The sequence below is a fragment of the Bactrocera dorsalis genome, chromosome 1 (genome assembly GCF_023373825.1).
Source record: "Bactrocera dorsalis isolate Fly_Bdor chromosome 1, ASM2337382v1, whole genome shotgun sequence".
Taxonomy (NCBI): Eukaryota; Metazoa; Arthropoda; class Insecta; order Diptera; family Tephritidae; genus Bactrocera; species Bactrocera dorsalis.
In genome coordinates this window covers 7,623,251-7,641,834 of record NC_064303.1, presented here as the reverse complement: position 1 = coordinate 7,641,834, position 18,584 = coordinate 7,623,251, and the positions used below count along the sequence as shown (strand labels likewise).

General features: G+C 31.3%; 1 protein-coding gene across 10 annotated transcripts in view; it reads left to right on the top strand.

The window, feature by feature from the left end:
• LOC105233641 (protein FAM102B) overlaps positions 1-16,889 on the top strand; it is a 183,074-nt gene extending 166,185 nt beyond the window's left edge. For 8 of the 10 annotated variants that reach the window (XM_049457086.1, XM_049457085.1, XM_049457042.1 and 5 more), the window contains 2 exons: positions 12,798-13,003; positions 13,073-16,889. In XM_049457086.1, coding sequence (XP_049313043.1) covers positions 12,798-13,003; positions 13,073-13,191 — 325 coding nt within the window. In that variant the 3' untranslated portion in view covers positions 13,192-16,889. Of the gene's footprint in view, positions 1-8,846; positions 9,543-12,797; positions 13,004-13,072 lie in introns of all 10 variants that reach the window. The other 2 variants (XM_049457087.1, XM_049457080.1) reach the window with 2 other exon arrangements.
• Positions 16,890-18,584: the final 1,695 nt, after the last annotated feature.

Here is an 18,584-nt window from a genome sequence, read left to right as displayed (position 1 = left end):
TAATCAAAAATTCGTTTGCAGTAACTGTCCCTTACCCGTAGCAAGCATTTATCAAATCGATAACTTCCTGAAATAATCAATAATTAATCTGAAATTTTCAAAAATAACTGCCGACTATTAGATTTAAGTGTGCCGGTTTTAAGCAGAATGACTATCAAATTAATCAAAAATCGAAAAAATATGTACATATATCAGTGAATTATCGGCTCTTCCATTTGAGTGAATCGAATAATTGAGAAATCTCCCTAAAACATACCTACTAGACGAAGCTACTGCCTCAATAAATCAGCAATTCTTTTATTCTTAAAGCAAAAAACCTCGATATCAATATCGTTAAATTACAGTGTCAGTTCAAAAGTTATCGATTATTAAATTTCTATGTTTAATGGCCAGCTTAGCTGACCAGAATAAATCGCTATTACTGTGTTTTCAAAGTAAAAAAAGATATTTGACCGATTAAAATATCGATTATGAACTAAGTCATTTAAAAAGTTATCGATAAATAATTATCTATATTTAATAGACAGATTAACTCACCACAATAAATCGCTGATATTGTGTTTTCAAAGTAAAAAAATATTTGATGAATTAAAATATCGATAATTTATTAAGTTACTTAAAACATTATCGATACTTAGTTTAATCGTTGGAGCTACTGACCACAATGAGTCAGAAATTTTTCTTTTCTCAAAATAAAAACAAAAAAAATTTCGATAATTTTATAAATTAGTCTAAAAGTTATCGATAAGAAAGTATCAAAATGTAATGGACAGGGTAACTTACCATAATAAACGAGAATATGTTTAAAAAATATGCCGATACAAATATTAAATTATCGATATTTACGTTAAAAAGTCATCGATAATTGATAAAGAATGTCAATAAATAAATTTATGTTTCTATTTTACTCTATTTTCATTATAAACCAATGTCATCGATGAAAATATCGATAATTTATCAAGTTAAAAATTTATCGATAATCGAACAAGAAAGTAAATACAGTTGAACTTTCATAACTCGTACATTTATTACTCGAAGGTCTCCATAGCCCGAACTCTTGAAATGACATTAGAAATCAAATTTCATACAGATTTCCTGCCATAACTCGAGATCTCTGGCACTCAGAGTTGTTTCTATGGGTTGTGGTGATTCGAGTGAAAGAATTATATTTTTGATTTATCGATTAAATTTGGTTTCAAACTCTACTAAAAAGTTATCGATTAATAAAATGCTATCGATTGCAATTTTTAAACGATTTTCAAACAAACCAAGCAATACCAGCATCGCCTTATTTACCTCAAATTTAGCGCGCCAGGTTTAACTCCTTCATGAATTCTCTGTTATTTTTTTGAAATAACATTAAATTTGAAACCGCCACCGACGTCACTGCGCTTCATTAGCGCCCACCAAACAGCACCACAAACCAGCTTAAAATAAGTTACTTAAGCCCTTCAAGTTACCCCCACCTTCATGCAGTTGTTGTTGCGAAACCGGTTCTATCATTTACTCGTACATAGCACATTCATACAAGCAAAATATTCCCATTCGGGTTGCGGCGCATCAATTTACATCCCATCACTGTGTTTCTAAACGGGAATTTTTAATCCGTAATCAGTACCTAATTTGTACTTATTTCAATAATATTTATTTGCATTTATTTACGCTTCAACTTAACGCTTTGCATTTACGCCAAATTTCCTTTTATTGTATTTTATGGGTTCATTTATTATTTATGGTTAGTTAAGTATTTAATTAATCATCTGGTATAATCCATAAATAAGTTCATATTTGTATTTATACTTTAATGTTTTTTTAATTTTAATTTTAAGGTTAAGTGCATTTTGTTGCGTTTTCGTTCAGACGTTTTGCTTTGTGTTGCGCTTTAACTGGTTTTGGCTTAAGTTTATCATTAATTATTACCTACGATATGATATTACTTAATTGCATTTATTTTCTTCATTGCAATAAGTTGTTTATTTAAAATACATGTTAAACAATATGTGGATATTATATTCAAATTTTGTGTGTGTATATATATTTAAAGATTTATGTGATTGCGATACTCATTCGACGATCTACAATTGAAGAAATTGAAAAAATGAATTTATCGCATAAATATTGAGAAATTTTTCTTTTTCAACTGAAATCTAACAATATTTAAGTCTAGGCATTAAAAATATGAACTTTCTACTTAATTTTCTTATGATTTCATTCGTGCTCAAAACGTGCTTGTAATGCTCCACCTATGAGTTTTTGGTGTAACTAAACGGTATTCAAATTTATAATTTATGCAATTTCTGTGCAAAGTTGTAGCTTATGATCAACTTTCCAACAAATCCCAAATTCAATTATTCAGCTCATGGAAAAACGTATCTTAAGCTGAAGAAAATTTCAGTACCAACAGTGTTCAATAAAGTTTCTTAAAATGCTGTCTAATGACAGTAATTACCTAAGCTGTTCCAACTGTTATTTCTCAATCTAGAGCATACATTTAAGAATCATTTTCCGTTATTATACTTGTATATTTTTCTTTACTTAAATTCTTACTCTCTCAAGCTCAACCTGTGTATGAAGGTTGCTAAATTGCTTTACCAATACCCATAGCGGCTTTTTATATAAAATTCTTATATTTGTAGCACACGCATTTAGTACGTTTGAAATATGTGCGACATTTGTATAGCAAAACTAAATTATAATTAATCTCCACTAACTGACAGCCGACTATGAAGCTTATATACGGTATACAAGTTTATAGAAAATATATGTACATATGTATTACATAGTGTTCGCTGCTGTTGTAGCATGCAACAGTTGTAATTACCCTGGAATTACTTTCAGCTCGAGTACATAAGCACTTGTACGTGTAGAGCTGTCAACACCTCTGCCGCAGCTAACTCTCCACCATCGATGACAGTGACAGTGGCAGCCATGACAACTGGCTTGTACATTTATTTGTATTGCTGTTGTTGCTGTATATCCTTTAATTGCATTACCTTGGCAGTTGGACACTTAATATTGTCATTCGATTTTTTTGCTGTCTAGCTTGTTATGTACTGTTATATTTTTCTTTCTCCTGCGGCTGTCACATGTGTTGCGCGGTTGACATGTGCAACATTGAAACTAACTTGCAACTAACCTTAAAAACCAAATGCAGGCGCGCGTGTTTTATTTTCACTTTTTATACCCTGAACGGGATATGTTTAGTTTGTCACGAAGTTTGTCATATGCAGAGCAAAATGTCAGCTACTCCTGTATATACATACGTGTATTAGTCGCTCCGTTTTTGAGATATCGATCTGAAATTTTGCACAAGTTCGTTTCTCCACAAGCAGCTGCTCATTTGTTAGAATCGTCGATATCGGTTTACTATAACATATAGCTGCCATATAAACTGAACGTTCAAAATCAAGTCTTTGTATGGACAACTTTTTTATTTGACAAGTTAGCTTCACAAAATTTAGCACGGATTATTGTCTGATGTAATGGTACAATATTCTTAGAAATAGTTCAGATCGGATCACTATAGCATATAGCTGCCATACAAACTGAACGATCAAAATAAACTTCTTGTATGAAGAACTTGTTTATTTTACGAGATACTTGCACGAAATTTGGCATGGATTATTGTCTAAGTCAACGCTATAATTCCCGAACAAATCGTTCAAATCGGTCCACTATAGCATATAGCTGTCATACAAGCTGGCCGCTCCAAATCAAGTTACTTTATGGGGACATTTTCATTTGTGAAGGTTATTTTAGCTTCGTTGCAGTCGCAGTTAACTGTTTTTGTTGTGTTTAGTTTTTATTTTCACTTTTTGTTGTCCCTTTTTTGCGGCTAGCAGTTTCCGGCTGCGAAGCATGAGCGTGAATGCCCATAAATGTCAACAATAATAAAATATAAATAAATTTGTTGAACTATAGCAACTTTTTTCGTCGTACTGTATGTGTGAAAAAATTGCTCAGGCTATTTAAATATGTGTGTGTAAATATGCACAGATAAATAAATTGGAGCAAGGATATGCTTCCGTTATGCTTGACGCAAGGCAATCTACAAGCGTGTACATCTAAAATTCATATTTATTGTGTTGCACAACTACTATTGTTGTTGTTGTTGCTTTTGTTTTTCTCTACACGCTAACATTTTGTGCCATGACACTCGGCTACTCGGGTGCACTTGCACTTGCACTGCTGTCGCCGTCATGCACAGTCTGCGAATTTCATAGCATACCAACAGGCGCACAATGTTCTAAGGCCCAAACAATTGTGAGTGTGTGTGTGTGCATGCATACAGATTTGAGCTGCATTGTGCTTAGTTGCATTGTACTGGGTCAATGATTTTATGGCCACAAGGCGAATTTCAGCTAGGGCGCTGCTTGCGACAATAGGTAGGCACTTTTTATAGAGCTAAAAGACCCTGTTGGAAATTAAAAAAAAATTCAAATTTTTAAAAATAAACAAAAATCTCAAAGCCTTAAAAAATTAAAAAAATTGGTATACCCCACTTGTGCTGTCTATATTCCTATTTTTGTGGTCTGAAATCATTTCAGCGTCACTTAGCCTCAAGACTATACTCCTGTCTTCTACTCTCTTCCACCATCGTCTTCATTGTGTAATATTTTCCAACTTTGTCTTAGCCCTTAAATAGCATGCGTGTGTTGCATATGTGGCCACATTCATATTTTCCTAGCGCTTATCTTTGCTCTTGTCTGATTTATCGCTTCGTGTGCGAAATGTCCTTTTCGCTTCTTTCGGCATTACAACTCTGTGTCGCGTGATTTATTGAGCTGTAATCGCAAGTGAATTATTCGAAAGCACTTAAATACTTTACGTTGTCACGTTGGCGTTGCGTGACGCAGTATTTAAGCAGTTAAGTTGACGTTATGTGTTGCTGTGGGTTATGAAAAAATGGAGGAAATAATTTTTTGTAATTTTTATAATGAAAATTTTGAATTTTATCAATTTCTTCTTCTTCTTGATTGGCTAGTCTTCTGAAAAACTGAAAAAGTAAATTTTAAATTTAATTTTTATGCTAAAATTTTTTAACTTTATCAACTGCTTGTTGGGCGAAAAGTTTAATTTTTGAGATTTTAAAGGAAAAAAACGAATTCTGTAAAATTTTAAAGATATGTATACTTCAACATATCTTAAGGAAAAACATCAAAATTATTTCAGTAAATAATTTAATATTTTTCAATTACATTTGCATCAATAAAGCAAAAGGTTCTTCATTGCTACAGTGATTCCGGTATTCTACATGGATGAAGCCTAAAAAAAAAAGTTTACTAAAATATAATATGATACTAAAATATGTTTTGAATGACTTACAGCTAAAAAAAAAATAATTTTATTTATTGTTAATTAAGTAACAAACTGGGAACGTTTGAAAAAAAACGTATTTTCATAAAAAAAGAAACACAATTTGTTTTTTTTTTTTTACCCATCAAACTTTGATTTTTGATCAGATCAAAACACTGGTTGGTCTTTATATGAAGAACTATATAGAGAACATATACAAAAAGTTAAATTAATTGGATCATTTCTCTCTTACGTATTGAAAAATAAACTCATGGAGCTGATTGAACAAAGCGGCTACACTTTAGAGGGCTGTAAATCAAAAACTTATGACTCATTATCGATTTAAAACTTTAGTCTGTTGGTTTTGAAGCTAACGGGTGATTTTTTTGAGGTTAGGATTTTCATGCATTAGTATTTGACAGATCACGTGGGATTTCAGACATGGTGTCAAAGAGAAAGATGCTCAGTATGCTTTGACATTTCATCATGAATAGACTTACTAACGAGCAACGCTTGCAAATCATTGAATTTTATTACCAAAATCAGTGTTCGGTTCGAAATGTGTTTCGCGCTTTAATTTTGTTCAGCGATGAGGCTCATTTCTGGTTGAATGGCTACGTAAATAAGCAAAATTGCCGCATTTGGGGTGAAGAGCAACCAGAAGCCGTTCAAGAACTGCCCATGCATCCCGAAAAATGCACTGTTTGGTGTGGTTTGTACGCTGGTGGAATCATTGGACCGTATTTTTTCAAAGATGCTGTTGGACGCAACGTTACGGTGAATGGCGATCGCTATCGTTCGATGCTAACAAACTTTTTGTTGCCAAAAATGGAAGAACTGAACTTGGTTGACATGTGGTTTCAACAAGATGGCGCTACATGCCACACAGCTCGCGATTCTATGGCCATTTTGAGGGAAAACTTCGGACAACAATTCATCTCAAGAAATGGACCCGTAAGTTGGCCACCAAGATCATGCGATTTAACGCCTTTAGACTATTTTTTGTGGGGCTACGTCAAGTCTAAAGTCTACAGAAATAAGCCAGCAACTATTCCAGCTTTGGAAGACAACATTTCCGAAGAAATTCGGGCTATTCCGGCCGAAATGCTCGAAAAAGTTGCCCAAAATTGGACTTTCCGAATGGACCACTTAAGACGCAGCCGCGGTCAACATTTAAATGAAATTATCTTCAAAAAGTAAATGTCATGAACCAATCTAACGTTTTAAATAAAGAACCGATGAGATTTTGCAAATTTTATGCGTTTTTTTTTTTAAAAAGTTATCAAGCTCTTAAAAAATAACCCTTTATAATGAATCAAAATATGAAAAATATATTCCGAAATTTTGTTAATTTTTTGTCTTTTTAAAAAATATTTGCTAAAAGATACCGCTAATACCCTAAATTTTTGTATTTTTTATAATTTTCTTTATTTTTTTTTCGAAAGCTAATTCGAAGTGGTACCTCTAATACCATACATTTTTGGAAATTTTATTTTAAAACATTTTGCGATATATTTTCAATTATTATAAACCGCAAAGGAAATGTTGAGGGAGCAAAACTTCGTCACGGAATTATATGTTATAATATTTATAATTAATTTAATTTTTTTTAACTTTGTTAGTTTTTATATTTTTTTTAATTTTTAAAATTTTCAATATTAGTTTTTTTTGTATTTTCAATTCATTGTTTTTTTTTTTATTAAAATTATAGTTTTTTTTTATGCAATTTTTTTTCCGAAGAGTCAATTTAACCAAAGTTACTTTCCAATGTTGAGAAAAATACTCATAAGTGTCTCAATTGTTCTTTTATTATCTTTTTAATGAGTGATATAAATATAAATTACTAATTAAAAAATAAAAAAAATTAAAATTAAAAAAGTTAAAAAAAAGTATGGAAAAATTAAAATTATAATTAAAAAATGTATGTTATTAAATTTTAATTAATTAAAAAATTATTGTTTTTTTCTTAGGATATGCTGTCCTATTTAAAACCAAAACTACTTTTCAAAGTTTATAAAAGTAAAACTTTAAAAATTAAAATTAAATTAAAAAAATTATAATTATAATTAAAAAAATTAATTATTTAAAATATTATTGTTTTTACCTAAGGCTCTGGCTGTCTTATTTTTAACCAAAACTACTATCCTAATTTTTACATAAAAGTATTTTTTTTTGTAATTTTAAATTTAAATTATTAATTTAAAAAAATATTAAAAAATAAAAATTTAAAAAACTAAAATTTAAAAACAAAAAAATTAAAAATTTTTATTAAAGAAAATTTAATAAAAATTAAAGTTATAATTAAAAAAATTAATTAATGAAAAAATATTGTTTTCACTTTAGGATTAGTAATTCAAAAAAAATTGAAAAATTATAATTTAAAAAATAAACAAATTATATTAACAAAAATTAAAAAATTTAAATGAAAAAAATATAATTAAGAAAATATAATTATAATTAAAAAAATTTAATTAATTAAAAAATTTATTGTTAAATTTTAAACCAAAACCACTTTAATAAGTTTAGAAATGTTTAATTTTTCACATAATTTTCTTCATTGTTTTTTTATGTTATTATTTTATTTTAACACCTTTTATATTCTTAAAAACAAAAGAAAGTTTTGCCATTTTGCTAGAACAGTCCATAAAAATTATATTTATTTAATTAGAAGTTAAATATATATATTTTTGTTGTTATTATAATTTAATTTCAAACTTAAAAAAAAAAATTTTTTAAAGCTTAATTTTTTTTCTGAAAAGACCCTATTCATTAAAAACAAAAATATTTTTATACTTTTTTCATGTTATTTTCCTAAAAATCATAAAAAGCTTTAATATGTTTTTTTTAAATGCAATATTTCTGAATAAGATTTCGCCTTCTATGTTGTGAATTGTCCTTCGAGTTCTCGAATAAATCAAGATAGCCTACCACAAGGCTTCAAAGTTCGCTGTGTGCTCTGAGCAGTTATTAATTTGTCCGCAACTAAGTTTCATACTTTTCATATTTCTTTTCGTTATGTGTTTTTGTCTTCCGATTCTTGTGGTTTTTGTTGTTTTTTTGTTTGTTTTTTTGCTTTAAATTTTTTTTTTATTTTTTTTTATGTTTTTTCGAATTTTTTCTTGAGTGAAACCACATCCTACACGCACCTCACACACACATGCATATTTTGAGGCAAATAGTTACACACATCGCAATACATCAACACACACATATGTACATAGTAGCTATATATATTTGTAAATTTCTTTTCCTTTAAAAAAATTTGATGGCAAAAATTATTGAAAACTCAAATTTTTGCTTCTTGTTGTGTTGAAACCTCTATTTACGTTACAATGCTTATCAATGTCTATACAACAACATACATATATAGTATATATATACATTTCTATACATATGAATTACTATAAATATATATATGTGTGTCTTTTCTACTGTTTTTCCGTCGTTATTTTGCTTTCCGCTTCGCCCTTGACAAAACCAAAACAAAAAAAAAACTCGTTAAATAAATAACGTTAAAAAACCGTAAATCACGTGCTTGGCAAACGAAACAGCACCGGTCGCAATTTCAGCGGCGTACCGCGTCGCCTACTCGACGGCAGCAATCGCCAGATCTCATCCATCGCACTGGGCGCCAACACATCGCCCTCCGCCGCTGCGGCGTCGGCCGCCAACACCAGCTCCTCACCCAGCGGCACACTCGGCAGCATCCACTCCACGCATTCGGCATCCTCGTCCAGCGGCAGCAGCAGCAGCGGCGCCGTCATCACCTTCCAATGTGCCGGTGGTGCACACCCGGGCATCGGCAGCAGCAGCGACACCGTCGATGGCATTGGCTTCAGCGATGGCGGCGGCGGCGTCAGCACACCCAACACCAACAACGCCAACCAGCAGCTGATTGGCTCACCAAGCAATAACGGTTTTGGCAGTGGTGTTGGTGGCGGCGGCGCCGTCGGTGGCTGTGGCAGCAGCGGTGCGAATAGTCCACGCTTGGCGAGCGGCGGCGCGCTCACCTCCACTTCGGCGACCACAGATGCGCTGAGCTCCTTGGCGGCCAGTCCTACCGATGCCTGCAGCATACGTTCGAATCCGTCGGCCGCATCACTGCTGCTCACCACCGCCACAATGGCGGCAGCCGAAGCGGCGGCGGCACAAGTGGCCGCCAACAATAACGCCGGTCTGTGCGCATCGGGCGCGACTCTGTCACCGCTCGCGACCACACAAATCATACGACGGCCCAGCATTACAATGTGCGTTCGCGCTGGGTGACTTTTTTACTTGGCAGCCTTCTTGCGAGGCAGTCTTCAAATGCATAATTTAGTCTCTATTTTCAATGTCCTCGAACGCTACAAACTTTTCGTTTCAGTAAAAATTTAGTTTGACTTGTTTTCGAAAGTAGTGTCGGAAGTGCTCGGTTATGTTTTTGAATGTGCGCTTTTTCGCTCGAATGATTTTGCGTTTTTTTTTTTAATTTTGCACGCATTTTACTCTATGTTATGCTCCCGGGTACTTATTTCTGAAAACTACGAGTATATGCGTATATTCTTGGTTTAGATTTGTTTTGTCGAAATTTGGTCGCATGTTTTATGATTTTTGTACACTCGGGCACTCTTCAGCATGTGTGGTGAATTTTAGACATGTTTGGTGTCTTCTGTTGAGTTCTGTATGCAATTGAATACACTGAAGTTTAAATGTTGGTAATACATTGTAATTTCTATTAGAGAAAGTTCCTCCGTCTTACAATCGGATATAAATTTATGTAAACTCTCCGTTGAGAAAATCAAAGATCTATTCTTAACTTTCAGTTTTCATTGGGTGTTTTTACATGGCGGGTCCCAAACCCAGCGCCCAACCTTGTGCAGAAATGGTTCGCATTCTCACTTTAGCTCAGAGGATACTTCATCTAAGACCCAAAGTCGTGAGCTGCTTAAGCCATATGTAAAAGAATCGTTCCACTTTCCTCACTTGCGTGAACTTCTACATATGGCTGGTATAAACCGTTAACTCCTTATCTAAGACTGATTCCATTTTCCTATGAAATTTGTACCATCCAGATCCCTGTTAAGTTATGTATATACAATTGATCAGCCTGACGACCTAAGATGATTGTGTTATATCCGTCAGTTTGTATATAGGTGATATAGTCCTTCAGTTTTTTAGATATTGTTCTGAAATTTTGCACATGCTCTTTTCTCTCCAAGAAGCTGATCAATTGTCGGAATCGCTGATAACACATCGCTATAACATATAGCTCCCATACAAACTGAACAATCGGAATAAAGTGCTTGTATGGAAAATTTTTTCATTTGAAGAGGTATCTTTAAGAAATTTGGCAGGGATTATTATCTGAGGCAATAGAGCAATCTGCAAAGAAATTGTTTAGATCGGGTCACTATAGCATATAGCTGCCATACAAACTGAACGATCAACATCAAGTTCTTGTATGGAAAACTTCGTTATTTGACGAGTTATCTTCACAAAATTTTGCAGGAGTTGTTGTTAAAGACAGCGGTACAATTTCTGAAAATAATGTTCAGATCGGACTACTATAGCATATAGCTGCCATATAAACTGAACGCTCAAAGTCAAGTTCTTGTATGAAGAACTGTTTCATTTTACCAGATATCTTCATGAAATTTGGTATAGATTGTTGTCTAAGTCAACGCTACAGGCTCCGAAAAAATTGTTGTGATTGGTTCAACCTAACTTATAGCTGCCATACAAACTAACCTTTCGAAATTGAGATGAAGAGCTTTTTGCACACTTTAATGTTATAAAAAATGTTCCTGTGAAGGGTATACTGTTTCAATGCAGTTGAAGTTGGCGTTTTTTTCTGGTTTCAGGTTATCTTGACCCCTTTGAATTATATATTTAACGAAAAGTTTGATTAAAACGAAAATATTTGGACTGCTGAACTTTATCTTTCTATTTCTCTCTCTCTTTATATGGAAAAACTACTGAGTTAAATAGTTTGCACTACTTCGGGATATGTTTTAAAAGTTTTAGGAATTTTAGGGTATTTTTTACCACTTCATTTAATAATTCGGTCTTACTCAGTAAAAATTTCGAACGAAAAATTATATATGTACATATTCTAACTTAACCTCAAATTAATAACGCATGATTTATCTTTAAATGCAATATTTAACTTTTCTGCTAACTTATCCTATCAAAAATGTAGAAATTTTACTGAAAAAAAAGTTTTATATTGCAACCTAACCTCAAATTCTGTAAATAAAAATTTGTTTCTTTCATTTTTAAGCATTTTCTAATCACTAACGAATGTTTTTACACTTTTCAATTTTTAATATGATTTGTGTTTTAGTAATAATTAAATCTAACCTCAAAATAACATTTTTTCTCAAAGCTAACCACACAACTATATTTTTTGTAAATTTATTCACAATTTTTTTTTTTTTTTAAGTTCTGACCCCAAAATTATTTTTCATTTCAACTCTAACCTTAAAATTATTTTTTATTTCCAATCTGACCTCAAAATAAATTCTTTTCTCAAATATAACCTCAAAATATATATTTTTTTATATTGATTCTAACCTCAAAATAATTTTTTTTATTTCAATTCTAACCTCAAAATTATTTTTATTTTAACTCTAACCTCAAAATATATTTGTTCCTCAAATCTAAGCTCAAAATAATATATTTGTTTTAATTTTTCTAACCTCAAAATAATTTTATGATTACATTTCTAACCTCAAAATAACATTTGTTTCTAAAATCTAACCTCACACTAGTCATAACATATTTCTTACATGTCTGTATGTAATAAACAAATATTTTTATAAGCAAGTTACGAAATAATGTGCTGTCCTGCATTTTATTTATCAAAAAAGTTTAATTTTTGGTAGAAAAATTTCGTATTTTAACCGTACCGCCAACTATTCACCACCCACATTTTATTTCAACACATTTAGCCGAACTACCCACTATTCACCACTTACTAGCTAGCAATGCAACAACACTTTCCTCATATCAAATGCAACACTATACACCTTGTATTCACATACATAATTTTTAAGAACATTTTTTCGTCACGTGATAGAAATTTTTGTCTAATGCATCAACTTTTTTGTCTCAGAACGTTTACTTTTGTCCAAAAAAATACAACAATTACGCAACAACAAGCACTCACACAAATTTTTGTAGCCGTTTGCATAGCCAAGTAGTAGCAAAAAAGACTCCACGCGAGTTGTACCGTTATATGTATATGTTACCTTGTCTCATTTTTTGTTGGTAAAACATTCTTACATACATAACTAGATGTTAGCAACAAAATTTACAACAAAAAATTGCATTTAACTGTAAGCTAATTTAATCCTTTTCTATTTTTATGCTCTTTCCCAACAACAAACAACACTTGAAACAACAAAAACGTGTCTGCAATGTGGAATTAAACAATTTTCGCATTTGATTACAACAAACTAACAACAACATTATGTACGCATACAATCCACCACACCACTACGCCTGCGTCACATTTGCTTCAGGAACCCCAGTTCCGGCTCGTTAGTCATAAGTGAAACAGGATCTCTAGATCGCATGAAGAATGCGGCTGAGAAGCGCAAGAAGGGACCGCTGGACGATGGGCCACGCGTATCGGATCGCGTCGAGGAGACGCGCGTCAATCCCAATTCGCTAATCGATGAAATACTGAAGGATACCAAATTGGATCAGTTAGCCGAATCGGCGGAGAGTGAGTAGCCATGCCGTTATATTGTCATAAAAAGCAAGTAAATATATTTTTTCCACTCTTCCCGCTTAGCATCCGGCCTGCAGCTGTATATAGCACGCGATGGCACCGCCTCGTTGGGCAGCCACGAGGTGAAAGCGCGCGTGCCGACCGGCGCCTTCAAGCAGGTGGTCATGAAGAATCCAAGATAGTAGCGTAAATTGTAAGACTCGCAAGCCGGAAGCAAGAAGACTACAAACTACACACTAACTACTACAACAACAACATACGTATATAGATACAGGCGTGCGCGCACATACACAAGCAAAGTTGTGTGGCATGCCGCCGTGGAAGCGAAGTGCAACAAAGGAATTTCGTAACCCAACCAACAAAAGCAGTAATAGCAACAACAGCATTAACTACAACAACAACAAATACTACTACTACAAAACTGCAGCAACCATATACAACAACCATACACACACATATATATATAATAAATAATTTAAAATAAAATGCAAAACTAATAATAAATATAAAATTATTTATAGCATAAATAAATACATACATACATATTATATAAAAATGCTAAAGCTAAAGAAAAATTGTAACTGTAACGAAAATGTAAGCCAACAAAACCAGCAGAACAAACAGCAAGTGTATGCGAAAGCAAGTAGTCCGCCGATGAACTAGCAAACTAACCAACTACAAAAAGGCAAAAATTAAGCATAAAACATACATACATACCACATGTCAACTAACCACATACATACATTACAAATTTCATACGAACATGTAAATCCTAGAAATCATTAATCCATCAGCCAACTCCATCACATACATCACCCCAACTCAAGCCATTATCACTAAGCTGAAATGCGAAGTTAGCAAACACAAACAACAACAATGTGTAAACATATAAATTTCAAGCGTGTAACGGTAGTAAGTAAGCTTTCACGCTCAAAAATAAAAGTCAGGCGCGTCCGGTGTTAGAAATAATGCTAGAAAGCTGCATACATACAAACAACATAACCTCAAAACTCTCAAATCGGCTGCATTTCAAAGTCAGTAAACGCGTTTTGGCACATTAGACAAAGCTAAACTTTCGGCAACGCTCATAAGTGTGAGTAATTTGTATATACTTGCTTATTTTAAAAATAGTAAACTCATAGATTATGACACGAGCAAAGAAAGAGGTTAGAAACATTTACGAAAAGTGCCTGTGATAGGCAGGCGAGATAAATAGTAGTTGAAATGCATATTTGAAATTGATTTTGAACTTTATTACAACAAGAATTGAAAGCTTTTAAACCTAATTTGATTATTTTGGCCGCACAAATTTCAAAAGCTCATGAAAATTATCACTTTGGCTGCTAAAATATGAAAAAAGCTCGAATCGGCTGCAGAGCTTAAAATAAGCTTTTTAAAACAACAATAAGAACAATATTTAAAAATTTTAATTGGAAAACCAGCTTTCATAAAACAAAAACCGAAAGCTTTTAAGCCTAATTTGCTCATTTGGAGTCATGAATTTAAAAAGCTTTTGAAAATTATTACTTTGGTCGCTAAACAACAAAAAAAAACTTGAATCGACTGCAGAGCTTGAAATAAGCTTTTATTAAACAACAATAATAGCAATGTGTAAAAATTTTGAATTGAAAAAGGAGCTTTTTTAACTTTCTTTTTAAAAGCTTTCGAAAATCACGATTTTGGACGAAGCGAAAAGTCTCAGATCGACTGAAGGGCTTAAAATAAGCTTTTGATAAAACACAGCAACAACAATTTTTAAACTTTTATATTATAAAATCAAGCTTTTTTCATTTATATTTGCAATGCTTTTGAAAATTATGACTGTTAACTTAGATTTCAAAAACTATTGAAAATTATGACTTTTGCCACACAGAAAAAATTCAAATCGACTGCAGAGCTAGAAATGAGCTTTCAGAAAAACAACAACACAATATACAAATGTTTGTGCTTCGAAACTTGACTTTCTGAACCAGTTTTGTATGATTGGAGAACTAACTGGTCACAAAACGGCGAATGAGCTTTTACTTCAAACTGTTTTCAGTCAAAAAATTATGATTATGAGCTTTCAATTGAAACATTTTTTGTTCAGAAAAATACGTCAAATAGGTGTTATTGTCTGCCTAGAATGAACTGAAATTGCCAACGGAGCTTAAAAAGCTTGATTGCCTGTCAAAGCTTAAAAAGCTTGAGTAAACCGATAGCAAAGTTTAAACTTTTATAATTCAAACTTTAATTTTCTCAGCTCAGTTTTGTAAGTTTGGCACACGAACTCACATCACAAAACGGTCGATGAGCTTTTTTTTTTACCAAAAAAAGAATGAGCGCTAGCAGCATTCAACTTCAATTTAAAATTTAACTTTCTCAGCTTAATTTTGTATGATAAGCCCTAAAGTCGAGAAACGGCCAATGAGCTTTTTTGAACTTTTTTGTAACAAACCCATATGAGCTTTGTTTGAAGCATTTTTGAGTCAGAAAAGTTCGTTAGTCGACTTTTTATTGCCTACCAAATGTCATCTGACCTTAACAAAAAATATTTAATTTCATGGCTTCGTGATCCACAGCTATTTGTACGAACCGCTGAAAATTTGGAGTTGATTCTACATAGATAATATATATATGTATACATATTTCCAAAGCTCCAGAGTGACTGCCATCACACAGTTACTGGACAACTTCAGTCGCTTTGGACGAAAATAAGCTAAGAACTTTTCCGTTCAGCGACACGTAACCCGAAGAGACACGTAGACCTTATCGTCGAAGATTTTTCCAAGGATATACTCTCAGTATTCTCTATTCATCTATTCTCTAAATCTATTTAGAAACTATTTTATGCCATCGTAACAACAAAAACAGCTCACTACTTTTCTGAAGTAAGATCCAAATATTTATCATTCCCACAACAGCCGGTTCTACGCACCGGAATGACGCGGACTTTATCCAACCAAGGGCTGTTAGCTCAGCAGACTAATTTTACTCAAAGAAGTTGTGCCTGCCTTTGAATAAATGCAGCTAAGTGCAGGTTTGGAGTGTATTTGATTGCTGATAACATGAGAACGATCATTTTCGGAAAGGTAGTTGCAGAAAGCTTTTTTGTGTTACTACGGTTGTAACGGAAGAAGAAGTTGCCAGAAAAACATATATTCTGCAGTTCTGCCAGAAGTTATGAAGTTCTGATTTCGAAATTCATTAAATTCAATGATATTTCTAGTAGAGTGCGAAAGCTCGCAGGCAATAAGAAATCTCTGAATGTATTTCGGTGGTGTAAGATGATGAATAAAACCTCAAATTTTTTTGAATTAAGTCCTATTTCTGTATATTTATATGAAAAAAAGCAAAAAATTAGTAAAGTTCAAAAACTTGGCAGACGATAAGAAAGCTCTACCCGCTTTTCTGTTATGAAAAGGAGGCACATAACCTCAATCTCGCTATCTAAATATTTTATATGAAAATTGAAGATTTTTATTATATTAATCGAGTTTCTGGCGGTGATTTTCGAGTGCGATGAGTTAAAAATAAATTTAGTATTTTTTTTTCAAATTTAAATTTTTTTTAAATTCAACTTTAATTAAAATATGTTTCTCAACTTAGTTATAAAAATTATTTTAGCTAATCATCAGCATTATTCTTTAAATTTGTTACAAAATCCATTTGAAATTGCAAAATTTTTGCAGAGTTGCCACTGTACGCTGACTTAAAATTTGATAAGTAAAGAAAAATTCAAAAATATCAAAAAAATATCTGACGAAACTACATACCTAACAAATGTGTACACAAAAACAAATATCGCGTTGTTATTAATTAGCAAATTTTTGGCAAGCACTTAAAAAATTAAATTAGTTAAAAAATTCAAAAATAAAAAATGCTAAATTCAAAAAATTAAAAAAATAATGTTAAAAAAATTTAATAAATATTAGTATTGCAACTATTTGACAAAGAGTACAACTACAGCTTACAATTTAAACGTTCTTGCGCATAACCGTTAGGCTCATTTTGCATGCTGTCACTTTAAACAGCAACAAACTTACTTGCATAGACAGGCTTGTATGCATAGCTGCTGCGCTTAGGGAAATTTAAAAACAAATAATTATAATAAAATAATGGACTAGCTTAACAAAATAAGCAAAAATATGTATATTTTCGACGCGATTATGGACATTAGGCGTATTCCAGCCAACTTTGTTGATTTTTGCTACGCGCATGCGCCTTCAGTTTGCTGCTCAAACCCAATTTTTACTGTTTCGTTTTTAGTTTTTTTTTATATTTTTATTTATTTGACGCTTTTTATTGTAGTTGTAATATTTTTTGTAATAGTAATTTTCTATTGTCGTGGCAGTTGTTTACCTTTTTGTATTAAATATATTATTCACTATATTTTATTATACTTAAATTTATTTTTAATGCTATATTTTCACTATTTATATTTTATTATATTATTTTTTACACTTGTTTGCTTTGTGTTATTGATTCTTATTATATTTTTTTGTCTCATTTCCATGCAAATATACAGTCAGTCGCTAAAGTATGTGCACCACAAAGTTTTTTAGAGTTGCTTAAGAATAAATTTTTGTTATAAAATATTTATTATCAAAATTTATTGTTTTAAAACTTAAACCGAGCTTAAAAATAGTCTTATTGAATTAAAAAAAAATATTTTTTGAAAAATTATTAAAATTTTTTAGAGATTTTATAAATAGTATTAAAATATATAGCTTAAAATATTTTTTATTAAATTACAAAAAAAAAATATTGAATTAAAAAAATATTATTTTGAATTAACAAAAAAATTATTAAATATTCTTACGGGTTTCTAATATTTTTTCTATGCATATTTTAGTCCTTGTTTGTATAGATAGTGCTAAAAGTAACTCGCTGAAGCTTAATACTTCAAGATTTTAAAATAAAAAAAAAATTCATTAAAAAATATTCTAAAATTCAAAAATAAAATTTAAGTAAATTATTTTTTGTGAATTTTCAGCTCTTCAATATTTGTATTTATGCTTACTTTAGCGCTTGACTGTATAAAAAGTACTAAAAACTATTCCCTAAAACTCAATATTTCACATTTTTAATTTAAAAATTTATTTTCAAATAATTTAAAAATTAATTAAAAATATATTTCTTTTTAAATTAAATTAATTTATAGTTTCAAAGTAATTAAATTAAATAATTTATGATGAATTTTATTTTTAAATAAATTTAATTAAAAAATAATTAATTTTTTTTTTATTTTTAAGCCCTTTAGTGTTTGTATATTGGCTGACTTTAGTGCCTGACTGTATAAAAAAATACCTAAAATAATAAATATAATAAAAATAATTGCTAAAGCTCTATAATTCATATTCTATAAATTTTTTAGTAACATTTCTTAAAAAATATTTTTTTTCTTAATTTTTCCTTACAATTTTTATTTTAATTATTCTTAAAAAAATATTTTCCATTATTTTTACTTAAAAGATAATATATTTTATTTAATTTAATTTACTCTTTTCAAAAAAATATTTATTTATTCATTTTTCTTACAAAGTGGTTTTTATTAATTTTACTTAAAAATTTCTTTTTTTTTGGATTTATGCAA